We start from the raw sequence: 27,492 nt of genomic DNA, 5'->3' as shown, positions 1-27,492 counted from the left end.
GCTTTGAACTGTGATTCTCAGATCTCAACCTCCTGAGTAGCTAGGATTACAGGCATGAGCCACCAGCGTCCGGCTTAGATTTTATTTTTATAATTATATTTGCATGGTGTGGGATTGCGTTCTAGTCTGTTTTTATAATTAAGTCCTCGATGGTTTGTCTTTAGGTTCATTTTAAAACTTTAAAATTAGTTAAAGCAGCATTCAACATGACTGGTTCCAAAATAATTTGAATTATGCATGGAATCTCAGGGTGCCAGGCAGAGTCCATTCCATTTAGCCAATGGCTCTCATGAGAGTGCCAGTGGGCAGTGTCATGGCGTCCAGGCACGGCGTGACCAGACCAGAGCAGTATCTCATCAGCTCTGCCCTGAAGCTCAGGCCCACACTGGCCTCTGGGCAGAGAAAGCCATCCCCAACCAGGGTGGAGTTAAACAGTGGTGAGAACTTCAGCCTTAAGTGTGTTCTTGCCTCTCAAGTTCACGATCACACTGGGCCAGCCCAGATTTGGGCAAGGTCTGCTCATTTATCATCAGTGTCATAGGCTTGTTTAAGCAGAACAAAGCTGATCATCCTTTGATGAGGGAGCCTGTGAATCCTTGGGAGACTTGTGCAGGACAAGTGTTCCAGTTCCCGCAGTATTTCCTCCTAGAACAGAACTCCAAACCTTCCAACGGCTTCCTGTGTGTGCTGGGGACTTGCGCCTGTCCAGCCTTTCCCAAAGCATGCACACTTTATTTCTAATCATTTGCTCATTCTTATTTTTTTAAATAAAGTATGATAAGAATGAGTAGAAAAATTTTAATCATAAACCACATGTCTGAACTCTCAGTATTAGAAACCACAGAAGTAAACTTTAATTTTTTTTTTTTGGGTCTGGTACTAGGGCTTGAATTCAGAGCCTGGGTGCTGACCTTGAGCTCTTGATCTAACACTTGCTCTGCCCCGTGAGCCACAGCTCTACTTAACGACTTTTTGTGTATGTGTGCTTTATTTTTTTTTTTCTTTTCTCTTTGCTGGTTAATTGGAGATAAGAGTCTTATGGACTCTTAACCTTCAAAGCCCAGTCTGGCTTTGAACCAGATCTCAGCCTACTGAGTAGCTAGGATTACAGGTGTGAATCATTGGTTTTAAAGTACATAATGAGAATAAATAGGGTAAAAGACTTATATCTCCTCCTCCTCCCCCTCCTCCTCCTTCTCCTCTTCCTCCTCCTCTTTCTCCTCCTCCTCTTTTCTATCCTCTTCTTCCTCCTTTATTTTTCATGTCCATACTGGGGCTTCTGAACTCAGGATCTTATGCACTTGCTTAGCTTTTCTGCTCTAGGCTTTACCACTTGAGTTATACCTCTACTGCCAGCTTTTTGCTAGTTGTTCATAAGTAAGAGTCCATGGACTTTTTTTTTGCCAGGATTGATGGTGAACCAGAATCCTCAGATCTTAGCCTTCTGTGTAAGCAACGTGTTCTTCTTTGAAACCATGTGAAGTTAATTTAAAAAAGCAATTATATTCATAGCATATTTTGCAGTTATTTCTAGATAAAAATTATGACTAAAACCATCATGTTGAAGATCTGATTTTAATCTGATTTAATCAAATGGGATTTAATCTAATTAAATCTAACTTTTATCTAATGGGTCCTGAGTTCAAACCTCACATGTGCATAATAAGTTTCATTAGATATTCATACCAAATGTCTATTCACATTTCCACTGAATGTACTCTTTTTGTGGAAATTTCTAGGCTTATTTGTTAATCGTAACTGTGGTAGGTATTATTAGCCAGATGACTTTTTGTTTAGTAGATCTGATTTAGAATTGGAGGAATTAGGTTCCTGTTAGAAGTTCCTACCATCATGATAACTATAGTCATCACATTTCTGACAGTTTTTGGGTAGAGCTTTGTAATAATTAGCAACATTGGAACAGTAACTGATGCTGTTTTCAAAACACCAACCTTGAATGGCTTCATTATTTAATGCAGACTCACATTTAATTGGAAGCTAAATGGAATGTAGTTACAAATGCATTTGTTAAAGTAATGATGAAGGAGTTGTTAGTGCTGCCTTAGTTGGCCTGCATCTAAAGATGTCTAATTATACTAATGTGTTCTGAGGGCTGAGTCTTGCTGTCTATCTCGGGGCTGCCCTCATTTGCAAGCACCATATTGCCCTGTAGAGGTCAGCCTGAGTTTCTGGAGGAAGTGGCCTGTGTCTGTGTCAGCATGGTCTGACAGCAGTCCTGGCTGGCCAAGCCATGTCACCTTACCTTGTGCCCTGTGCTTAGTGCATCCTTGAGGTAGCCACGCAACCAGATGCCAGCCTGGTACCTTGCTCCTTATAGCTGGCCAGGTAATTGCAGGTGGAGGACATTTATTTCCAGCAGATCTGCTGCTTGTCCCTGAATCCCAATGAGATTAATCAGAGCTCTGGCGAGTGGCCGTCCCCAAGGTCTGGCCCTAGCTCTTGGTTCTGCATTCTATACAGAAATAGCTTAGAGATCCAGGTGCAGAAGCCAGACTTGGTTCTTCCACAGGGGCCTCTGATTCTGTGGTCACAAGTGACTATTTTTTGGTACTTAGTAGACTCTTAAGTATGGGGTTTTCTTTTCAAAGGAAGGAAATGCTTTAGATTTGTTGAGCTTGGGTTGTTGTGAACTGTATTTCTCTCCTCCTCCTCCTCCTCCTCCTCCTCCTCCTCCTCCTCCTCCTCCTCCTCCTCCTCCTTCTCCTCTTCCTCCTCCTCTTTCTCCACCTTCCTCTTCTCCTCCCTCCTCCCTCCTCCTCCTCCTCCTTCTCTTTCTCCTCCTTCCTCTTCTCCTTCCTCCTCCCTCCTCCTTCCTCCCTCCTCCTCCTCCTCTTGTTCTTCTTGTTCTTCTTGTTCTTGTTCTTGTTCTTGTTCTTGTTCTTGTTCTTGTTCTTGTTCTTGTTCTTGTTCTTCTTCTTCTTCTTCTTCTTCTTCTTCTTCTTCTTCTTCTTCTTCTTCTTCTTCTTCTTCCTCTCTCCTCTTCCTCTCCTCCTCCTCTTCTCCTTCTCCTTCTTCTTCATGTGTGTTTGTGTGTGTTTGTGTGTGCATGCGCGCACGTGTGCACACACCAATATTGGGGCAGGAACTCAGGGCCTGGGCACTTTCCCTTATCTTTTTCACTCAAGGTTGGTGCTTTGCCACTTGAGACATACCCCTACTTCTGGCTTTTTGCTGGTTAATTAGAGAGAGCAATCTCATAGACTTTCCTACCTAGGCTGATTTCAATCCCTTGTCTTCAGATCTCCGCTTCTTGATTAGCTAGAATTACAGGCAGGAGCCGTTGGTGCCCGGCTGAACTGTATCTCTCAATTTGTGAATAACTTGGTATGCGGCTAGGAAAATTCCTCAAAGCTGAACTATTTCAGTTACACTTTTTCTAGTATTAATGGGCTCTTGATCAGTTCCTTTAGGTTGACAGTCAGTCCTTCTCATCCAAGATCTGATAGAGGTTTAATTTTTTAAATTTTATTTTGAAGGCCCTTTGCCAATGATTGGTTACAAGTACCACCATAAATAACTTTTGCATTAGGGGGTGTCTTCCACTATGAAATAATTTTAGTACATCCTATCCTGTATGGGATTTGAGGTGTAAAGTGATTAGGATTAATTTTCATCCCTGTGTGGTTAAATTGGGGATTGTATGTTGTAAGTGAAATGTGGGCATACCTGATTATCAGCAGTGCAGGAAGTGACTCTTGTCAGCCCTGTCTGGAGACATATCTTTACATTTATAATCTTGTATGTTTTTGGGTGTGCTGACACTGGAGTTTGAACTCAGGATCGTTCACTGACACTTATTTTGCTTGCTCTTTCACTTGATCCAAATCTCCAGCCCAGCCTTTTTTTTTGTCTGTGTTGGTCCTGGCATTTGAACTCAGGACTTGGGCCCTGTCCTTAAGCTGCTTTTGCTCAAGGCTAATGCTTTACCACTTGAGCCATACCCCTAAAAAGCTCTGCTTTTTAGCTGGTATCTAAGAAGTGTCTAGAAACTCTGCTACCAGCTTTTTCTGTTTTTGGTGGTTAATTAGAGATAAGAGTCTCACAGACTTTCCTGCCCAGGCTGGCTTTGAACCGTGATCCTTAGATCCCAGTCTCCTAAGTAGCTAGGATTATAAGTGTCAGCCACCAGCACCTGGTAAGCCCAGCATTTTGCTGACTACTCCGGGGCTGGAGTCTTACAGACTTTTCTGCCTTAACTGGCTTAGAATGTTGATATTCCAGATTTCAGTCTCCTGAGTAGCTAAGGCTGTAGGCATCAGCTCCTGACACCTGGCTAAATAGTGTAGCTTTGCTAAGTGGTTCTTAACTATACTATGAGGACTGTAGTTTAATGAGAGTAGGAATGGGTTTTCGCTGCAGAGGTGACTGGATAGGAAAGTGAATGGAGAAACCAAGAGCTTGATAAGCAAGGCACTTTAGCAGGTAAGTGCCCTGGTCAGTCCTTCCAGCTCTGTGAAGGCCAGGCTCCTCTGACTAACGCCACTGTACTAGTGACTGCTTTCAACTGGTGCTTGACACCTTCTCTCTCTCTCTCTCTCTCTCTCTCTCTCTCTCTCTCTCTCTCTCTCTCTCTCTCTCTCTCTCTCTCTCTCTTTCTCTCTCTCTTTTCCTTCCTTCCTTCCTTCCTTCCTTCCTTCCTTCCTTCCCTCCCTCCCTCTTCCTCTTTCTCTCTTTCTTACTTTGTGCCTACCTGCCTTCTTTACCTCCCTCCCTCCCTCCTTCCCTCCCTCCCTCCCTTCCTTCCTTCCTTCCTTCTTCCCTTCCTTTTTGTGCCACTACTGGGGTTTGAGCTCAGGGCCTGGGTGCCGTCCCATAGGCTCAAGGTTAGCACTCCATCACTTGAGCCACAGCTCTTCCTCCAATTTTTTTCTGGTTAATTGGAGATAAGAGTCTCATAGACTAGTTTCAAGCTGCCATCCTCAGATCTCAGCCTCCTAAATAGGTAGGATTATAGGCTTGAGCCACTGGTACCCAGCTTGCTAGTCTTGGTTTTAAACAGGATTAAAGAGGTATTCATTGTCAGTAGAAGGCCCGGGAATGTGGTAGAGTGCTTGCCTAGCATGCACAAAGCTCTGGCTTCGATTCCTTAGTACCATATAAGCAGAAAAGGCCAGAAGTGGTGCTGTGACTCAAGTGGTAGAGTACTAGCCTTGAGCAAAAGAAGCTCAGGGACAGTGCCCAGGCCCTGAGTTCAAGCCCCAGGACTGGCCCAAAAAACCAAACCGAAACCAAAACAAACAAAAACCCCCACAAAGAGACAATAGAAAACTTAGAGTCAAATTGAAATGAGCATTTACCCTGGAGTCCTTGTGTGGAAGGTAAGTGAACAGCAAGAGGTACTTGCTGCAGGTGCACTGTGGGGTACTACTGTGACTACCTTCACCTTGCCATTATTTCAGGACTTGCTTGGTGCTATGGAGGCCAAAGAGGCTCTTGGAGAAGAAGTAAAGATCCTCCAAGAGAGGCTGCTTACTGGCCAGCGGGCCTGGGCCACCTCAAAGCAGGAACTGAGCCTCCTGAAGACAAGCACCCAGGAGCTGGAGACGAGCTTGCAGGCCAGCCGGGAGGCAGCCATGGCCTTGCAAAGTCAGAATGCCACTTTTAGGCAGCAGATCGCAGCCCTCCTTCCCTGCACGTTGGAGAAGACCGGGTCCACAGAGGATGCCATTTTGGAGAGGATTCGAGAACTGGGTGACCAGGAGGAGAGCAGGGAGAGGGTGAGTGTGTGGGGGTTGTAGATGAGTTTCCTCTGAGCTCACTCAGCAATGAATGAAAAGTATCATTTCACAGTGGTTATCTCCTGTTCACCTGTACCTAGTACCCAGGTGACACACTGACTATGATGTGCTCTAGAGTTGGGGCCTGCCTGACATTGGATCCTGTCTCTACCACACACTTGCTTATGGCACTGTGAGCCTGGGAATCCGGAGATTATGGAATGTGCTTGCCTGCCAATCAATCAATCAATCAATCACTGGTCCTGGGGCTTGAACTCAGGACCTCACATTCTTGCTCTAGTTTTTTCACTCATGGCTGACGTTCTACCACTGGAGCCATACTTCTATACCAATGTTTTGCTGGCTATTTTGGAGATGGAGTCTCAGACTTTTCTGCCCCACCTGGCTTGGAACTTTGATCCTTGGATCTCAGCCCCCTGAGTTGCTAGGATTATAAGGCATCCGGGACATTGGGTGAATGAGAGATGATGGGTATATTCATTAGTTTCAAGATAGATCCATTCTGCTATAGATGAACATGATAATGTTACTTCATATATATTTAATACATACAACAAAATTTATTTAAAAGCAGTTCAAGGATATATTTTCCAATTTCTTGCAATGTTAAAAAATTAAATTCTTTTTTTAAAAAGTCTAGATTTTAGCTGGGTAAAGTGGCTCACGCCTATAATCCTAACTACTCAGGAGGCTGAGATATGAGGATAATGGTTCAAAGCCAGCCCAGGCAGGAAAGTCTGTGAGATTCTTATCTCCAATAAATCACCAGAAAACCAGAAGTGGTGCTGTAGCGCTCACCTTGAGCTGAAGAGTGCAGGGACAGTGCCCAGGCCCAGAGTTCAAGCCCTATGACCAACCAAAAAAAAAAAAAGTCTAGATTTTCTACATGCTTAAAAGAGACCCCATTGCCTCTTTAGCCAATCATTTTTAGGATTCTCTTTGTGTATAAAATGTTTACACACAGAGGGCTGCTTGGCCAAATTCTACCATGTAATATATATGGATCTGTGAGATTAACTCTCTTCTCTTTCTAACTCAGTTTACCTACAGGTACCTGACTGAGGAAATTTTTTACCAGAGTAAGAAAAACTCCATTATTTACCTTGAGTGGCAATCAGTATTCTTCAATTGCTACTTTTTATTGGCCATGTAGTTTATTGCTTCCTCTTCTATATTTCCAGGTTTTCTTTATTCGTCTCTAAAACTATTTTAATACTAGCTTATGAAATCATGGTGTTCAGTTGTCAGCGTGATATATACATTTATTTTCTAAAGCAAAATGATGCAAATTGGTTAAGCTGAATTTGCCTTTCCCCAGCTCCCCATAAAAATTAGAATGATTCAGAATCTTTTTAGTGCTTTTGTCGGCCTTTCTTACCCTGTAATTTTTCCCAATAGCTGTTCTCCCTCTTTAAAAGCCTGAAATTAAGCATATAGCGGGTATCTTGCGTGACTCATCCTCAAGTCAAATCAGGAGAAAATGGATTTCATATGTTGTCTTAGAAATGTTTTTAAGAATGCAAGCTTTACAAATTGATGAGTGTGTAAGTGTGGGGGAGGCTCATTCCCCTGTCAGCTGCCGCTCACGCCGCGCACACAGCCCCGAGGTTAACACTCCCGCAAGCCCGGGAGGCTTGGCCCCGTGCCTGCTCTGCTTTGTGTCCAAGCCTACCTGCGGAACCTCGCTTCTCTTGTTGACCCCTTGGCTGCCCGTTTTCTCTCGCTTGGATTTGCAGTTCTTGGTAGAGCTGAGGACATCGCCCACATTTCTCCAGTGTCATTTCTACTTGCGATGAGTGTTTCTCTTTCTGGCAAAAGTTCATTTTCTTTAGCAAAGCTTTCTTTATTTATATATCTTAGAGCAGCCTCTGAACAACTGACATTTTAGACCAATAAATCTTTAGTTGTGGACATTGTCCTGTGCTTTGGAGCACCGAAACAGAAAGGGCAACGTGAAGAGAGAGAGGAAGGACTCGAGCCAAGGAAGGCCTGACTGAAGCTAGATGACACCATAGAAGAGATTCATCATCACACGCTCAGAGGGAGCCGTTCCTGACAGCGTCTTCACGTGACAGTCCTACCTCTGGAACTGTAGGCCAGAACCTTCTTCTCAAGCCACGCAGTTAGCGGAGGATGGTTAGAGATGCCTATTCACTACAGATAGCTACTCTCACCCTAATTGATAACAACCACAGGAGTCTCCAGACCTTTCTAAAAAGGCCCCCAAGAGCAACATCACCACCCCCCAGCTGTAAACCACTGCCTTAGAGGAAGCCCCTGCTGCGGAGCCCCTCAAATTCTAAAGGAGTTCTTAGACCTTATTGAGTCTTGACATTTCAGAACATCATAGCTGGTGTTTATGAAATAGTGGCCTCTTGCACAATGGCAGAAAATTACCACATTTTTAGAAGTTTGAGGCAAAATGTTCTTTCCATTGAGGTGTTTCCTAACTGACTAATCATCTGGATGAGAACTGATGATGGGCAGAGAGCATTATGACCATGATCAGCATTGTGTCATTTCCTGCATTAAAGTCAGAGCTACTCACATATTGACCTCCACAGCCTCTTTGCTCTGCTTTAGACATTCCTATGGCTCTCCTTCCATCACAAGAAAATGTCTTAATCTGAGTGCTCTTAGGGTGCAGTGGGGCGCAGTTTGTCCTAAAGAGCCCAAGATTGTCTCCATGGCCCTAATCTTCCTGATCTTAGGTCCCATCACCAGTAATCCTGCCGCTGCTGAAAGCAAACATTCCCATAGGTGCACCTGTAGGTGCTGACTTCCACTGATGGGACACAGTCTGTATTCCACGGTCACCTCTGGGTTACCAGGGCATGGGAATAGATGGAGGGTTTCACTTCCCTCGTCTTCCTGGAGCTGCTATAACAAAAGATCACCAAAGCTGGGTGGAGTGGGAGGTATTTTCTAGCTCCCAGTCCTAGAGGAGGTTAGAATTCGAATGCCAGGGGTTGGCAGACAGCTTCTGTGCACATCCCCTGGCTTCCGGTGGCCCCAGGCTTTCCTTAGCCTGGGGTGGCATTCTTCCTGTGTCTTCACACGGTCTTTCTTTGTGTCCAAATGTCCCCTTCTTATATGGATGCTGGTCTAATCGGGTTAACATCTACCTTGGTCCAAGTTACTGTGTCTTGGTTATCTCTGTAAAGAGCTCATTTTCAAATAAGGCCATATTCTGAAATGCTGGGGTGCTTCAATATGTATTTTTGGGGGTATTCAACTCACATAGCAAGAATTGATGTGGGTAGAGTGTAAGGCATATTAACTAGGTAGGTTTCATTAGGTAGCCAATTAAGAGAACACCATGCACTATTCAGGCAGGAAAAGAAGTTTATTTACTGAACTGCTGCCCCAGCAATGCATGGTGGAGAGGTATGGCTGCAAAGGAAGGGGTGACCCACCCCTGGGCCAGGACTTATCTAGGCCAGGGACAGGAAGAGGTGTGGCCAGGTGGGGGAAAGGTGTGGCCACACTGGACCCTGATGTGACTTCAGAGTCTGGGACCCTCCTCAGGTCAGATGGGAGGCATGTGACCAGAGGTGGCCCAGGATCTGACCTAGAAGGAGGGGAAGGTGACTGATTCCAGGTCTGCCAGTTACCTAGGTAACAGATACTGGGCAGAAACTTAGCCAAGAGGTAGGGAGGTGTCCCTGTGCAGACCTTACATAGAGGAGGCGGCCTTGGCTTAGCCTGTCATCACCGTTGGCCATACATACTGACAAGGAGGAAGAGGAGTTTGCCTTCTACTGTATTCCTGTGACAGGATCATTTATTAATTAAGAATTTTATTGTTATTGTGAGGGGTTACTATTTTGTAGGTCAGGTAGTAAGTACATTTCTTTATTTCTTTTTTTTTTTTTTTATGTCGGTTGTGCGACTTGAACTCTAGGTCTGGGCACTGTCCCAAGCTCAAGGCTAGCACTCTACCACTTGAGCCACAGCTCCACTTCTGGTTTTAATTGGAGATAAGAGGTTCATGAATGTTCCTGCCCAGGCTGGCTTTGAACCGAGATCCTCAGATCTCAGCTTTTGGAGTAGCTAGGATTATAGGCGTGAGCCTCTGGCGCCCGGCTAGTACATTTCTTTTTATTGGACAATGTCACCCCGTCTTTGCTTTCCCCCACTGGCAGTTTATTTTATATAACTCCTATTACAGGAAAGTTATGGCTTGAATAATAGGAAAAATGTTGTTTATGTCCAAAAGGCCCCGGTCCTTACGTGACTTGAGAGGCTCTTTCTCAACGCAGGGCTCTTGTACCCCTTGTTTGGTTTCATCTCAGAGCAGAATGCTTCCCTCCCTGGGGAAATCAGCAAACCCTTGACCTCGGGAAGTGAATTAACTCAGCCTTCTGACTTTACTTCCCAAACTCCCATGCTTCCTGTTGAAGGAAGCAAGGCCCTCTTAGAAGTCTTTTGTCTTTCATTTTTTGCTTTATAAAATTGAGATAGGTATTCTCTAAGCATTAGTTTTTATTTTTTAATAGATTTTATTTTTTTTTTTAGAACAAAACAGCAAAATTGAGAGGAAGGTATGGACAGTCATATGTTCTTCCTGCCCGAGAACACACATGTAGCCTCTCCCTATTGTCAGAATCCTGTACCATGCTTGTACACGTGTCATGATCACCTGGAGTGATACACTGGCACATCATTCTTAGTGAGGCATTGCAGCCATTCATGGCTTACATTACATTAGTGTAGCCTTTCTCATGCCCGGATCCCAATTCCCTATATCTCTAGTGTGAAATGGAAATCTCAGTCTCATTTTATCCCACAGACTATCAGCTGTTTGTTCATAGATACTCAGAAAAGCAAGCAAGAGAGAAAGACAGAAAGAATGAAAGAAAAAGGGAAAGAAAGAAGAAAGAAAAAGAAAGGAAGAAAGAGGAAAAAATAAAGAAGAGAAGGAAAGAAAGGAATGAGGAAGGAAGGAAGGAAGGAAGGAAAGAAGGAAGGAAGGAAGTTAGGAAGGAAGGAAGGAAGAAAGGAAGGAAAGAAAATTGTGTTGATTCTTTTGACTTCTTGGTGTATTTGTTGGGGCACTTGTGTTCCACTAGCATTTGATTACCTGGAACTGAGTTACATGGGGAATGTTAATTGATTTGCATACACTTATGTAAATTTAGCTCTGAAAATACTCAGGGGAGTCCCATGCACTGATTACTAAATGAGCTTCTGAAGCTGAGCTCCGTGACCTGGTAGAGTGTGGAGTTATTCAGTGGTTTGCCCTTTCTGGACCCCAGAATCTTGGCTTGCCCACTGAGCATCTTCAGTACAGTCAGTAGTCTGTATATTAATTAATGGTTTCAGATGTCATATCCTAACTGATGCTCAGGTTTCCGTGGGTCCAAATCTCCCGTGGTGAAGATTCAGGTGGGATTCTTTTGCCTTTGGGTCATGTACATTTGTCCTCCTGAGAAAGTCTAGTTGAAAAAACACTCTGCAGTTTGAAAATAGTTTGGGAAACACATGTAGGATAGTTTCTGAAGGGTCCCTAAGGGCGTGTGACTGGCTGAACCCACTCTGAAGCAGATGGACATGGACACGCTATATTGAAGGTCACTGCATCCCCAGGAGGGAGCAAGTCTGCTATTCAAGTTTGCTTCTCAAATGATCTCCATGTACCCTTTAATCACCAGTGAGTTCCTGGGAGATTCATTGTTTTCATTTGTTTAGGTAGCGTGCTGTTAAGAGAGTAGGGATTAGAAAACAGGGCTACCTAACCCCAAAACACCTTCCTACACAGTGTGCTCCACATCAAGATGTCTGCTTTCTCCTTTACTCAACTCATAGCTCACGGTCATCTCAGAATGACTCCATCCAGATCTACTACAGGAGGCCTGCTTCCTTCAGCTGAGCTGTGCTGCTGGCCATGACTGCTGGCCAGAGCTCTCCCTCTCTCCAGCTGACATGTCTACCTCTATCGTCTCTGTTTTTTTATGCCAGTCCTGGGGCTTGAACTCAGGACCTGGATACTGTCCCTGAGCTACTTTGCAGAAGGCTAGCACTCTACCACTTGAGCCAAATCTCCACTTCCAGCTTTTTGGCAGTTCATTCATCAGATCTCAGCCTCCTGATTAGCTAGGATTACAGGCGTGAGCCACCAGCGCCCAGCCTTGCATCTATTTTGTTATTAGTTTCACTCTATTCTAGCTCAGCTGTGGGGCAGGAAAAGTGTTGAAGTTTTGGAAGACCCACATCCTGCCTGGAGTCTACATCTGTTGTGCAGTAACACCTTGCAAGCCTTGAATGACCCAAACAGCTCCCTGGTGAGGCAGCATCATGTAGAACTTGTTTTATAGCCATAGGTCTGTAGGGTGCCTTGCATGATCTACCAAGACAAGCCCTTGGGGCTGGGAAGGTGGCTCAGTGGTAGAGTGCTTGCCTTGCATGCATGAGGCCCTGGATTCGAATCCTCAGCACCACATAAGCAGAAAAAGCCGGAAGTGGCACTGTGGCTCAAGTGGTAGAGCGCTAGCCTTGAGCTGAAGAGCTGAGGGACAGTGCCCAGGCCCAGAGTTCAAGCCCCACAACCGACAAAAACAAAACAAAATAAATAAGACAAGCCCTTATTCTCCTTGTGTTAAGATCAGATCTGTTGTTTGTAAGCACTATGATCAGAACCTAGAGTTGAGGTTTCTCAGACACCTATATTCTTTGTGACATTCAAAAATTCCTCGAGAAGGGGAGATGAGGCTCAAGTGGCAGAGCACCAGCCTTGACTGGAAAAAGACAAGTGAGAGTGTGAGGCCCTGAGTTCAAGTTCTGGTACTGGTGTGTGTGTCTGTGTGCGTGTGTGTGTGTGTGTGCGCACGCGCGCGCGTGTGCACGCGCGCACGCAAAAAGGCTAAGGTACCATGCCCAGATGCTGAGTTCAAGCCCCCGTACTGGCACACACACACAAATCTATTTTGAGAGGACTGGAATATGGTTCAAGTGGTAAGGACAAGATCAAAACTCTAAGTTCAAACAGAGTACCATCAAAAAAATTAAAAATGAGAAAGTTAAAATATCCTTGGAGAGCGGGGTGCTGGTGGCTCACGCCTGTCATCCTAGCTACTCAGGAGGCTGAGATTTGAGGATCACGGTACAAAGCCAGCCCAGGCAGGAAAGTCTGTGAGACTCTTATCTCCAATAAACCACTCGAAAACCGGAAGTGGCACTGTGGCTCAAGCGGTAGAGCACTCGCCTTGAGCTGAAGAATGCAGGGACAGCGCCCAAGCCCAGAGTTCAAGCCCCATGACTGACAAAAAAAAAAAATATCCTTGGAGATATAATTCATTGAATTTGGCTTTGAATAGCTAACTCTGTCAAAGTATAGAACTAACTGAATTATAGACCTGGAACTCTTATCATTTGAATGATGAGAAGATGCTTAACATATTACTAGGTCAAAATAAAGAAAGTTGCATACATAAAATAATCTTGGCTGGATTAGCTCTAAACCATGATCCTCAGATCTCAGGCTATTGAGTGGCTGGATTACAGGTGTGGGCCAGTGGTGCTTGACTTACTATATGTTAACTACATGAACTTTTTAAAATATTAATAGTTGTGGCCCCTGGGTCGGGGGTGTCTATGTGAGACTATATTTTTGCATATAAATTCTTTTTTTAATGATATTTTATAAAGGGCATGTATATTACTTTATTGTATAGGGGTTGAGGATAATATTTCCTTAAGTAGATGTGGAGGTTTTCTCTGATTTATACTTTATTGGTCTTCAATCTAAGTGCTAAGGACAGTTGGAACCAATCTTCTTATTCTTTATAAAATTGGAAGGCAGCTACAATATTTTTTTTGTTTTATAGATAGGTAAGAAGAAATTGATTTTTTTTTTTTGGGGTCCGGTCGTGGGGCCTGAACTCTGGGCCTGGGCGCTGTCCCTCAGCTCTTCAGCTCAAGGCGAGCGCTCTACCGCTTGAGCCACAGCACCACTTCTGGCCTTTTTTCTTTTTGCTTCTATGGTGCTGAGGAATGGAACGCAGGGCCTCATGCATGCAAGGCAAGCGCTCTACCACTGAGCCACCTTCCCAGCCCCAGAAATTGATTTTTTTAAAAAATTGAGACTATAAGAATTCTTGAGGGGCTGGGAAGGTGGCTCAGTGGTAGAGCGCTTGCCTTGCATGCATGAGGCCCTGGGTTCAATTCCTCAGCACCACATAAGCAAAAAGAAAAAAGCCGGAAGTAGCACTGTGGCTCAAGTGGTAGAGCATTGGCCTTGAGCTGAAGTGCTGAGGGACAGTGCCCAGGCCCAGAGTTCAGGCCCCATGACCAGAACCCCCTCTCCCCCCACCTACGCCAAAAAAAAAAAAAGAATTCTTGAACAGTTGGGATGTTTAACACTACAGAATAATACTGTAAGGCCGAATAAATATCTAGTACTGCTTTCTTTTCTTTTACCAAAAATAAAAATTTACAAAAGCAAATTTTATCACTGTAGACTTAGTTTTCTTTGTGTGTGTGTGTGTGTGTGTGTGTGTGTGTGTGTGTGTGTGTGTGTGTGTGTACACACACACACACATCAGTTCTGGGGCTTGAACTCAGGACCTCTCACTTTTGATTGGGCTTTTTCACTCAAGGCTAGCATTACACCATTTGAGCCACATTTATGTGGCTTTTTTTTGCTGGTTAATTGGAGGTAAGAATCTCACAGATTTTTCTACCTGGGCTGGCTTTGAACCACAATCTTCAGCTCCCAGCCTCCTGAGCCGTTAGGGTTGCAGGCACGAGACAACAATGCCCAGCACAGACTTAGTTTTTTTTTTTTTTTTACTCAACTCAGCACTTTATGAAACTGGATTTAGGGTTCTAAAAGTATACTTTAGTTTTGATAACCTTCTGCTGTGGGTGTAAGGAGTCAGAACTGTCCAGACCCAGAGAGGAATTCTGGGAAAGATGTCAGCAGTGGGCAAGTTCTGGGGGTTGTACTAAGTCTCAGGCACCAGTCACAGAGGGACATGGTTTTGTGTTGGAGAAGGGGGACTCAGTAATAGGATTCCTGGGGTGACAGCCTGCTGCCATTAACTCTATTTGGCTTCACCAGCTTAAAGGGATTTTGACCTTTCAAGTGCTAAAATGATAATGTCACTTTGTATCTGGGTCGTAGACCATCAGTGGCACTGGACTTCAGGACATGAATAACCAATATTCAATTGAGGGCCATATAAAACTTAAAAAAATGTATTTCTGCACTTGAATTCCCCAGAATGCCTTAGGGTTACTTATCATGATGCACTTGCTGTATAATTTTTAATCAACTCCATGTGCATAGTGTTTCTGAGGTGGGGAGGATGACTCTTGTAGTTTTGGAAAACAATTTTTGTTCTAACCCCTTTCCAAGTTTTGAAACTTCTAAATTAATGGCAGTTTTGGAAGCAAGTAAATGTTATCCTTACATAATTAACCCATTGAGGGAATTAATTAATTAGTTAATTAATTATTTATGCTGGTACTGGGGTTTAAACTCAGGGTCTCACATTCTGGCTTGACTTTGTCACTCCAGGCTGGTGCTCTACCACTTAAATCACACTTCCACCTCCTTTAGGAATTATTGAAAAGTTACAAACACTGCTCAGAACTATTTTGTTAGATAATGAATGTAGGTTGATTTCAAACAGGCAAATATAGCTACCAGTGGCCTACTTTTTAAGTGTTTTTTTTTTTTTTTTTTGCAGAGAATTTAGAAGTGGGTATCATAAATGGCTGAGCTGCCTGGGCTGAACTAGAGTTTAACTCTTTGTTGTATCTCCAACAAGAGTTTTCCTTCTTCTGTGTCTTCATTTCCAGATGGTCTCCCAGCTTGAAGCCCAAATAGCCGAGCTTACTGAACAGTTGGGAAAGGAGTCTGAGTTTCACCAGGAAGCATTGCAGAGGGCCCACGCAGCAGAAAACAAGTCGGAGACTCTTCAGAGTCAGCTGACACACCTCGAGGGAGAGCTGGTTTCAGGAGATGTTTTGCGAGACAACTTGAATGCTGAGAAAGAAAAAGTAAGATCCTTCCAGCCACGCATCCCCAGCGTGGAAGCATCTGTTGCTGTCTACGATTTTACCTGAGAATAGTTTGAATTTTGTAGTATTTGGACCGTTTGTGTCCTGGGTCATGAGTGAATTCCAAGGAGCTATGAGTCTCTTCCTATTGTTTGGAGTGTCCTTGATTCAAAGGAGTTCAATTAAATCCAATAGAATGACCATTATATAATGAGGTCCTGAAAGTTTGGGGAGCAAAATATGAATACTACATAGTTCCTAATATTGAAAGACTAATAATTCAGTACAGGGACAGATGTGTAGATGATGTGCTGTCTCATCGATTGTATGCAGTACCACAGCTACACTGCAGTCCTTACTGTAGTATTGCAGGAATTTCTAGTTAAGGAGAAGATTTTACAGGAGACAACTAAGTTTATCTTTTTTTTTTTTTGGTCAGTCATGGGCTTGAACTGTGGGTCTAGGTGCTATCCCTGAGCTCTTCAGCTACAGGCTAGCGCTCTACCACTTAAGCCACAGTACCACTTCTGATTTTCTGGTGGTTTATTGGAGTTGAGTCACAGATACTTTCCTGCCTGAGCTGGCTTGGAACCATGATCCTCAGATCTCAGCCTCCTGAGTAGTTAGGATTGTAGGCATGAGCCACCGGCACCCCACCTAAGTTTATCTTGAATGATAAGTAGGGCTAGAGAAGGGACAGATACTGAAGTAGGAATCTGTTAGAATAGTTTTATGTTCAGAGAATGGTGAATAGTAATCGCATATGGGCAGAACATGACTTCTTAGTGGGCCACAGCAGAGGGAGGGTCTGGAGTGCCTTGGATGAGGAAGACTGAGCGTTGCTTATTGTGCTGGCTGTAAAGTGTAATACAGCATTGTGAGCACCAGTCACATGCTGAGGAATGATGCTTGGTCAGTCATGGACTGCACTATATATATGACAGCGGTCCCATAGTATTGTGGCTGGGATGCAGCCCAGTGGTGGAGTGCGTGCTTAGCACGTGCAAGGCCCTGGGTCCCATCCCAGCAACCTCCCAAAAAGTTAGAAAAGATTCTATTGCTTAGAGAGATTGTAGCCATCTCAGTTGGTGAAAGTAAGTTCTACAACGGTTCATGTACGTGCTGTAGTTCTTCAGACGTGTCTCCATCACTAAGCAATGCACGGCTGTATTTTAGAAGGATAATGTGATGGCACTTTGGAGCCAAGACTGCTGTATGTCAGTTGCCTAGAGAGGAGAGTAGGACGAGAGGAGAGAAGGGGTCCCCCAAGAAGATTTGAGTATGGGGAGATCACCGGTGATATGTGACACAGCATTGGGGCTTGAATTCAGGCCCTCCTGCTCTTGCTTGTTCTTTTCACTCTTTGGTTGACTCTCTACAACAACTTGAGTCACATGTCCACTTCTGGCTTTTTGTCGATTGACTGGAGATAGGAATCTTGTAGATTTGTCTGCCCTGGCTGTCTCCAAAAGCTGGTCCTCAGATTTAATTATAGGCATGAGCTCTCAGCACCTGGCAAGTTATAGATTCTTTTCCCCCCATGGCCTTCCTTTCTACATCAGGCCAGTTCTCCTTGTCCCCACCTCTCTCCCTGGAAATCCTTCCTGGCCATCTCTCTAGCAAAAAGGGGACGAGTGGGACCCTAGCAGGGTGGGTGGTAATTACTGAGCCCCGAAGCAGCCACATTCAAATTTGAAACAACACTCCATATGCCTTATTGCACATCAGGTTACGTGCAGCTGTTCTCTGAGAAAACGTTCCCCCCTTCAGCTGGGAAAACCATTTCTTCAAGACATAGCTGGAAATTTGCTGCCCCTGGAAGAGACCTTGCTCTGGGTCCTTGCGCCTGCCTCACTCTAGCTTGAGCTTCCTGAAGAGTGGGAAGACCTTTGTGCTGCTTCTCCAGGGCCTACCATGACAGTCAAATAAATATTGTGTGAATTATAGAAGACTTATGTCAAAGGCAAGCAGTTCGGGTAGATTAGGTTCTCTTCCTTCCTCTCCATAAAAATGAGTCATTAACTTAAATTGAGATTATGCCAAAATAACTCCCAGTTATGAAAGCAAATTGTCTAAGTGAATTCTGTCCATGGTGAAGTTTGTGCAGATCACTGCAAATAAAATGCATGTTCTGGTAAGGCTGATAGTGTGCAAGATTGGAAAGGACAGCTGTGCAGAGATGACAGGCACAGGTGGCCTAGGCTAGCACCACATAACGTACTAGAATGCACCCTTCCTTCCTTGTGCCAAACTGCGACTCAAATGAGCAGAATGACCAGTGTTCCTTTGCTTCTAGGATGCGATGCTAACTAGTATCTTCTAAGGAGCAGTTAAGATCCTCAAAAGAGGCCATTCCTCTGTGGGTCTTAGATTGGTCTCATGTGAATCCCTTCTAGTCTTCTATTGATGTTTCATTTGAAGTGAATGAGTCCCCTGGAGACACAGAAAACAAGAGACTTCCTACCTTTTAGGGAAAGGGATCAACTCTTATGTAAATACAAACAATGATGGTTAGGTTATTTTCCAAGAGAAATGAAGACTTCAGAAGGGAGACCTGCCACAGTGCAATCAAGTGATGGCCTGGTGACACAGGGACTAAAACAGCCTATGGTGACATAGTATAATATGGTGACATAGTATAATATTCTTGGGCTATGGATGTGGCTCAGAAGTGATAGGGCATTTGCCTAGTAATATCCTAGTATATTTCTAGAAACTTGTTAAAAGGAGATTAAATTGCATCTGTATGTATGCCATTTAACAAAATTGGTAAATATACACTTAAGGAGAATTTCTTCCTGATGACTAAAATACAGATAGTTCTAAGCTTTAAAGTGACACGCTTGGGCAGCAGAAAATTATATTTCTTTGAAATTTAATTTCCTGAAAATGCCAGATGGATGAGAAGTTATTCCAATCAGGAGGAAATTTCAAAGATAGAAACCCAAAACATGAGATGAGTATATAGTAAACTCATTGACTGATTTACTCATCCAGCAAGCACTTAATAAACATTATTCTCTGAGTTTGGTCAGATAAGCCACAGCAGTGAAGTGCAGGAAGATGCTTAGATCATTAGATGGTTCGATATGAACCTTGAGGCCAGGTATGATGGCTCACACCTATAATCTTAGTTGCTCCAGAGGTAGAGATCAGGAGGATTGTAGTTCTAGGCCAACTTGGGGAAAAGGCTAGTGAGATTTCCATCTCAACTGATAAGAGCTGGGAGTGGTGGTATACACTAAGACTTGGGCAGCATAGATAGGAGGATAGTAATCTGGACTTAGATTTGAGACCCTATTTAAAACAAAATAACTAAAGCAAAAATGGCTGGAGGTATAGCCCAAGTGGTAGAGTGGCTGCCTCATAAACTTAAGGACTTAAGGCCTTGGATTCAAAACCCAGTCATGCATGTGCGAGTACACACACACATTCTCTCTCTCTCTCTCTCTCTCTCTCTCTCTCTCTCTCTCTCTCTCTCTCTCTCTCTCTCTCTCTCTCTCTCTCTCTTTCTCTCTCTCTCCCACTTCTTTTACATAGCTTTGTTTTTTGGATGATATTGTTCATTTAACTTTGATGCACTGAAGACAAAAAATATCCCCATTTTCTAAGGCATCTTAAAAACAAAAAAACACCCACAAGGTTCTTCGGATCCTGTGTGTATGGAGGGTATTGATTCTGGAGTGATCTGTAGGACACAGGAGGACTTAAGTGACAACTGGTTAGGCTGTCAGCTTCCAGCTTCAAGGCCACGGCCCTGTTTGGTGTGGAGAATCCCCTGGGGGGGCCAGGGCTGAGCCGGCCCGGGATGGGCACAGTTGCCTCGGCTTGCCACGGAAGCAGCAAGATGAGGGACATAGCCAAATTTGTCATATGGTGAGATGCTGAAGGATGCATGATGTTAAATCAGACATTGGCATCACTGACCAGGATAAGGAGAGACAAGAGTTGGTAGGGTGGTTCAGGCATTCATCGCCAAAGACTCCAACTAGAGTCCATCTAGTTTAAAGAGAACCACTGGTCATCTTGAGAGAAAGAGAAGGTGCTGTAAGCTCCCACAGTAACGTCACTCTTGTGTCCCTTTTTCATTTTTGTTCCTCGGTTTAGTATCTTAAATTTCTGGATCAGCTTTTAGAGAAAATGAACTTGAGCCAGGTGGCCGCTGAGCTTGGCTTCGACATGCAGCTGGGTGTGATCTTAGCTCGTGCAGAGCAGCTGGTCCGCCTTGAGAGCCTCGCCATCACCGAAAACAAGACGATCGCCCACAATTTACAGAGAAAGGTAGGATGTTGGAATGTAATGGTGTTGGAAAATGACTTACCCTCACCATAGTCACCAAAATGGCTGAGATCTTATATCTACGCACGTATTTAGAATTGGAGTTTTGATTTCGGGTATGAAGAGTTGCTATGTGTGTCTTCTTTAGGACTAGCCCTAGTGTGGGCCTTATGCTCATAGGTCAAATCATAGAACAGACTGGTGCCCAGAATCATTATATCTGTGTTCATGCAGAAGGATGGACAGGAAGGGGTTGAGGAAGATGTATGCAAAATCACATGCAAAACCCAGGCATGGGTGGCTCATACATGCAATCCTAGCTTTTCTGGAGATTGAGATCTGAGGATTTGAGGTTCAAAACCAGCCATCCTGGGCAGGAAAGTCTGTGAGACTCTTCTCTCTAGTTAACTACCAAAAACTCAAAAGTGGAGCTGTGGTTCAACTGGTAGAGTGCCATCCTTGAGCATAAAAGCTCAGGGACAGTGCCTAGGTCCTGAGTTCAAGCCCCACTACCAACACCAAAATAAAAAAAGTTCATGCAAAAGCTATTTTTTAAGAAGGTGCTCAGCAATTGCTTTGTGACCTTGGTCAGAATGTGGTCTTTGTGATGGCCAAAGCTAGCTGCAAGGGAGGCTTGCAAGGTAGCTGCCACTACTTTGGTAGAAGAGGAATAAGGCAGGGGTGGGGGGTGGGAGGAGGGAGGGCTGCACCTATTAGCGCTATTACAAAGAAAGTAGAAAGAGAAGGACTCACTTTTCATTCACTAGAAGGCAGAGTATGAAACAGCTTAGACCAAATGAATGAATAAATGGATAAAAGGGATAAAGTATAATTATCAGTTATATAATTAATGGTATTTGAGAAAGAAAAAGGGAAAGCACAGATGTGTTCTTATAATAGTTCTTAGGAGAAAATTCTGTGGCTGAATTCTTGTGTAGAGGCTGTGTAATGAGTCACATCTGGGCTCCAGATTTGCCTTTACCAAGCTGTGTGACCTTGGACAAATTATATACCTCTCTGTCCCTTCACATTAAAATAGAAGCAACACATATCCCAAAGGATGGTTAATTTTTAGTAAAAAATGTTTTTGAACTGCATTTATCTGGAAATGTATCTGGAGCTATATTTTTAGTCTGCATATATGAGTCCTATGAGGGGGAGGATTTTATTGTTACATCTCTACACATGTGTAATGCAGTAGTCTAATCAATTTCACCCCTCCACCATACTACCTGTACTCTTCCCTTTTTGTTTTCATAGCTGTAATAGTCCATTTTGACACTATTCAGTTTTCTTTGTCCTCCTACCAGGCAAACCCATCCTGGAGAAGTAATACCAGGGATATTAAATTGAGCTACGATGATTTCCAGATTTCTCCTCTGATAGCTGATTTCCTTCATACTTAATACCCTTCCTTCTGTAGCATTGCATACGTATTAAAACCACTCATGTATAGAACTTACTGGGGTGAATTTGTAGTGGAGTGGAATTTGACTTGGAGTAGCTCAAGAGTGCTGGGCATCTGCCTCTTAGCCTAGCTGCATCGGAGGTGGGGATAGGAGAACCACCGTCTGAGTCTAGCCTGGGCAAAAGTGTGAGACCCTATCTGAAAAACAAGCTAAAGCAGAAAAGGAATGGGGTCATAGCTCAAGTGTTGGAGCACTTGCCTAGAGAGCATGAGGCTGGGTTCCAACTCAAGTACCCCTCCTCCAAATAAGAGCTTGAGAAAGATGGTGGTAGAGGAATATTAGAAAGGCTCGCAGAAGGGTGATGCTGGATGGACATAGGTGTCACTGCGAGACAAGAAGCTCAAGGTAGCACTTTGCGAAGTCTCCTCGCCTTCTCACACTCCACACCTCACAAACACAGAGTCAAAAACAAGGGAGAAAGTGAGGTTCAGCAGGAACTCCACTCCTGTTCCCCCATTTGTAACAGATGACAAAGGTGTCTGGATTAAATACCTATATTACATCTTCACATAGCTGAGATCACAGGCATGTGTCACTGTACTGGCCTTCCTCTTTGGCAGTGTTTGAGAGGCTTTATTTTGTAACAGAGTAAGGCTTCTGTAGTCTGTAAGGAAGGGAGGGGTGGGAGAGGGGCAGTGTGTGGCCCTGGCCTGGAGATGAGCAGGTACATATGCCAGAGCAGGGCCATGAAGGTCCCCGCCATTGTACTTTCGTGATATATTGCATGATAATTTAAAATAAAGGACCAACTACACTCTTCCCATCACCCCAAACTGTTCAGGGCCTGTGATATTTACAACCATTTCCCTTAGGTTCATATAAATACACATAGGGTTCCATCTTAAGAGACTTTTTCTGTTTCATGAGTGAGTGACCGGCATTGCTCAGGAGGATCTTTCCTTTCTTAGTCGTTTTCTCAAAATCATTCATTTCTTGCATCAGTTTGATCGATCATGTAAGTGAACTTGTGGCCTCGTTCCCTGCTTGGCTGGTGTCTCTTAGCGGTCAAGTCTATAACAATATCCCCTAAGAAAGACAGCCATCTCAAGTCTATTTCTTAGATCTTGATCTTAAATATATAAACAAGGCTTCCTTCAAAGTCCCCTTAGTTCGTCCTACTGTAAAAATGTATCATCTTTCATACTGGATAGCACTCAGCCTTGTTCTGAGTGTTCAGATTAGCTATCTAGGTTGGCAGTACTTGTTTGTACTCTACCTTGTTTCAGAAAATATTAGTGCAGGTATTGTGGCCATTGAGTGACAGAGAGGACTTTGTCTCTGTCTTATTGAATTCTGCTTTTGATGAGCCTATTTTATTAGCCTTAAAAGAGATCTCTCATTTGTATTATGCAGCACAAAATGTTGGCGAGAAGCAGCTGTGGAGAGCTGACTTCTTTGCACATTTTCTGGGCTTCTTTTGTCCCATACTTTGCAGCTCCAAAATTAATTCTTGGAAGAAATGTGAATTTATATAAAAAAATGCAATCAGCGCTATGAACCCACTGACCTTTTTTTTTTTTTTGAGGCTTTACAAATTAGCCTTATTGAAGTGTAGATAGAAATCGACATTATCTGGGTTAACTCATTTATATTTACTGACTGTTCAATTATTATTATTATTAAAAAAAACCCTCTGTATCAAACCAGCTCAAGACTCAGAAAGAAAGATTGGAAAGCAAAGAATTGCATTTGAGCCTCCTCCGGCGGAAAATAGCCCAGCTGGAGGAGGAGAGGCACGTGCAAAAGGCCTTGACTGTGGAGAGAGACGAGGCCCATCTTACCATCAGGAAGCTGGAGAAGAAGGTGGAGAGGATGCAGAAGGAACTGAGCATGTGTCGGGAGTCTAACATGGAGCTTAAGGCCAAACTAGCTGACACCAATGAACTTAAGGCAAGTGTGTGGCTCTGAGTTCTTGTTTTGTTTTGTTTTCCTTTTGGCACTTAGTTTTTTAGCTTTTTCACACAAGGCTAGTGAGCTGTGCTCCACTTCTGGCTTTTTGGTGGTTAAGTGGACAGGAGTCTCATGGACTTGGCTCCCGGGGCTGGCTTCAAATCCAGATCTTCAAGTCTCGGCCTCCTAAGTAGCTAGGATTATAGCTGTGCCTGGCTGCTTGTTTTTATTTTTCCAGCTGACATTAAAGTTTATGTACAAGAGGGACAGTCTGAGGGTGGGAATGCCAGAGAAGCAAATAATGAAAGCTTCTGCCAACTTTCCAGAGTTTGGGGGAAAAAGGCAAAAATTGTATATAGCAGAATATATACATACATACATACATATATATTTGATCAATTTAGTACGTCTTCAGTATTTGAAAAGGGGCAGTGTTAAAGACAGAAAACAAAAATGTTTCTTCAAGGTGTAGAAGACTGTGTCATAAGCCCGGCGGGAGGCTTTCTCAGGTAATAATTTCTTAGGGAGAAATGAGAAGAGTAACTCGCCATTTACTGAGGTTAATGACAGCATACCACGCAAAGGGTTAATAGAGGAGGGAGATGTGGTTCCTTGATTCAGTGTTTGACTTGTGACAAGAAAGAAGTGAACACGTACAGGAATTTAATGAAAATTATTTCACTGTTACGCATGAGCACCGCTGTACACCCTGTCCCCAGTCACTAGGCAACCCCGAAGCACAGCGGACGGGAGCCTCCTGGCTTTCGGCAGGGAGCCAGAAGCCGACTTTTGCAAGACTTCCAAATCTGGATACAGCCCATCAGGGACAAAGCACCTGGAATGGAGCTGGCCTTGAACATATGGAACCTTCTAGTGACACACGCCTGTAATCTCAGCTTCTTGGGAGGTGGAATGGGAGGACTGTGTTCCAAGGTCAGCCTAGGAAAAATGTAAGAGACCCTATCTGAAAAAACCAAACTGAAGCAAAAGGGCTGGTGGCATGGTTCAGAGGGTAGAACCCCTACCCAGCAAGGGAGAATTCCTGAGCTCAATCCCCAGAAGGAAAAGTTACGCGAAATGGACACCCGTGGAAAGACAGCCCAAGGAACTCAGAAAGGAAAAGGAGTTTCTCTATGGTAGACAAGATATGGATGAATATTTTGATTGGCATCTCAGGGACCAAGAGGGATTCTGAACAGGAGGGTCACATTGACAGGAAAGAGACAGAGAAATCCTGGAGAGACAGAGGGAGGGCACAGTTCTCCATCAGGAGGCAGCGACCCCAGTGTCCCAAGTCCTGCGGAGGAGACAGGCTGTAGGAATGTCCACGGCCCTGGGCTCTGGAAAACTTCAGTGGAGACTGGATTTGTTGCAGGACTCACTCCCTAAACATTGCAGAAGATGATCAAGTATGCTTTCTGATGGAAGAGAAGAGATCTCTAACTGTGGACACACTAACTGGCAAGTTCATGCCAATGGTGGTGAACAAGATGCCACCTAGTTTTGTTCAGTGCCTGGGCTGGTCCCTGTATTCAATTAATTATTCATCAAACAAACTTTTTTTTAGACACCACCAAAAAAATAAATGACCTTATTGAGTTCCTTTGTAGGGCTGCCCAAGTACAATAAACTGCTTAGCTTACTCCAACAGGAATTCATTGACTTGTATGTTGGAGGCTGGAAACCTGAAACATGAAGTGTGCCTGGCTGTTGCTACCGGAGGCTTTGAGCATCTGTTCTGTGCCTCCTCTGTGATTCTGACTTCTGCTGGCTGTCCTTGGCCGACAGCAGCATCTTTTGATTTCTGTCTCCACGTGACCTTTTCTCTTGTCTCTCTTTTCCTGTTGTTGATAACAACATCAATCATAGTGCTCAGAGGGCTCTTAAACCCAATGATCTTAACATGAGATCCTTCCCTTAATTCAATCCTTACAGGCTTTCATTCTAAATAAGCAACATTCTCAAGTTTTAAGTGGACAACATTTTGGGGTGGGGGAACTCTTTAATCCACAACTCACTAAATGGACAATTTCATCATTTATGGAGGGACAATAGAAGGTAATAATTTGATCCATTTCTGTTGTCTTAAAACTTGAAAAATAATCTGCCTACTATAATATTGACCCTCCCCCCTTTTATTTTGTCAGTCATGGGGCTTGAACTCAGGGCCTGGGTGCTGTCTTTTAGTTTTTTTGCACAGGTAGCACTCTACCACTTAGAGTCACAGCTTTACTTCCAGTTTTCTGGTGGTTAATTGGACATAAGAATTTCATGGACTTTCCTTCCTGGGCTGTCTTCAAACTGTCATCCTCAGATCTCAGCCTCTTGAGTAGCTAGGATTACAGGTGTGAGCTACCAGAGGCTGGCTAAAATAGACCCTTTCAAAGTCTATTGTTCTGCAGTTTTTGGTGTGTTGATAAAGCTGTGCAGCCATCACCAATGTCTAATTCTAGATGATTTCAGCACCCTCCATCCTTCCCCCAAGCCCTCTCGTGAGCAAGCAGCCTAGTCTACTTTCTCGCAGTTCAGCACTGTTTATTTTGGACCATTCGTATAAATGGAACCATGTGATGAAGGGTTTTTTCTCTCTGGCTTCTGCCACTTAGCATATGTGACACTGAATTTTGAACAAAGTCTTGCTCTGTTGTCCAGGCTGGCTTTGAACTTGCAATTTACCTGGCTCAGTCTCCAGAGAGACTGGGATTTCAGGTGTGTGCCACCATATCGGTCTTTAATCATAATACATTTTTTATATTATGCAATCCAAACCAACAAGAGATTTTACCATGATGAAATCCAAACTAACAAATGATACAAATAGAATCAAAAGTAGACATATTAGGCATAAGATAACAGATAATACTATCACTTTTTTTTGTTGTGTGTACTATTACTGCTTGAAATCAGGGCCCTGACCTTGGCCAGCTTGCTTGGTCTGTTAGTGGTCTACCCCTTGGACCATGCCTCCAGTCCAGCCTTTTGCTTTTTATTTTACTGCTTCTTTGAGATAGAATCTCATGGAACTTTCTGCCTGGGCTGATTCTTCAAACTATGATCCTCTATCTCTCGGCTTGTTGAGTAGCTAAGATGACATGATACTACTTTACCGAGATCATTCTTAACAAAAATGTGTGGTACTGACTGCTAAGGCTGTGGGTTATTTGGAGTTTGCTTACTTATAGCTTGTTTCCCCTAGGGATGGAGCCATTATGCTAGCATGTGCATTGTTTTCCCACTGCAGACATTCTGTTTGTACCACCCATGTACTTCGTATAACCATATTATTTATATCTTAATTCTACCGTTACTCTTTTGTCATTAACCTAAGAATATTATATTACCATAATATGGGTTGGCACACACATAGCCTTGTAGACTGTTGCAGACACTGAAATCACGTGGCAAAATTTTGGAGGATGTGGCAAACTGTTAGTGTAAGTCATAAAAGGCCAGATGTGCACGGCCGGATGGTGTTGTGATGTTTCAGCTGCATGTGTTAATGCACGTGGGAATAGACGTCTGTCCCTTTCTCACTGGAAAGAAGCATGGAAGTAGGCCGTCCACGCTTAGCTGGACAGCTCTGTGGCCATCAGCAGCCCGGCTGTCCCCTCCTTCTGCTGTAGTGTCTTAGTGCTACCTCAGCCCACGGGAGCTGCTGGGGTTCCAGCCCCATTCCGTTTACCAGGCTGGAGAAAGGTGGAGGGACTGCTTGTGTGCCGTTTTCCAGGAATGATAGAATACCTAGTGTGTCACCAGTGGCCAGAACTTAAAGTCTTCATTTCAATGAAGCCAGCCTCAGGAATGGGTCTTTATTCTGAGAAGTAGGACAGAAAGGAAGGCTAGCTGTCTGGTGAAGAGTGATCAGCTAGCCGTCTATACCCCAGGGGCCAAGCCTAGTAGGGAGAGGAGGCCAAAAAGAAACAGCAAGACCACCAAAACCCAAGGCCATTATTCTCCTCATTACTGTGTTCATCAGGGAGCAGTGTTCCCAGCCATTAGCCAGGTGCTCTTCCTCCTGCCTCTCATGACATCTCCAGCATATGTCAGCTGTGCCCAACTCCTCCTCCACTCCAGGCCTTTCCCCCACCCGA

At 43.9% G+C, this 27,492-nt stretch overlaps 1 protein-coding gene across 8 annotated transcripts in view; it reads left to right on the top strand.

Annotated features, from left to right (window-relative positions):
- The window catches only part of Ccdc170 (coiled-coil domain containing 170), a 93,981-nt gene that overhangs the window by 32,004 nt on the left and 34,485 nt on the right, over positions 1-27,492 (top strand). For 7 of the 8 annotated variants that reach the window (XM_070011090.1, XM_070011089.1, XM_070011086.1 and 4 more), the window contains 4 exons: positions 5,421-5,738; positions 15,564-15,764; positions 19,872-20,045; positions 23,159-23,401. In XM_070011090.1, the coding sequence (XP_069867191.1) occupies positions 5,421-5,738; positions 15,564-15,764; positions 19,872-20,045; positions 23,159-23,401 (936 nt within the window). The remainder of the gene's footprint in view (positions 1-5,420; positions 5,739-15,563; positions 15,765-19,871; positions 20,046-23,158; positions 23,402-27,492) is intronic. The other variant, XM_070011093.1, reaches the window with a different exon arrangement.

This window comes from Dipodomys merriami, unplaced genomic scaffold (assembly GCF_024711535.1).
Source record: "Dipodomys merriami isolate MVZ:Mamm:240054 unplaced genomic scaffold, mDipMer1.0.p SCAF_8, whole genome shotgun sequence".
In the NCBI taxonomy this organism is placed as follows: domain Eukaryota; kingdom Metazoa; phylum Chordata; class Mammalia; order Rodentia; family Heteromyidae; genus Dipodomys; species Dipodomys merriami.
Note: the sequence above shows the minus strand (reverse complement) of the source record. Positions and strands in the feature narration are given on the sequence as shown.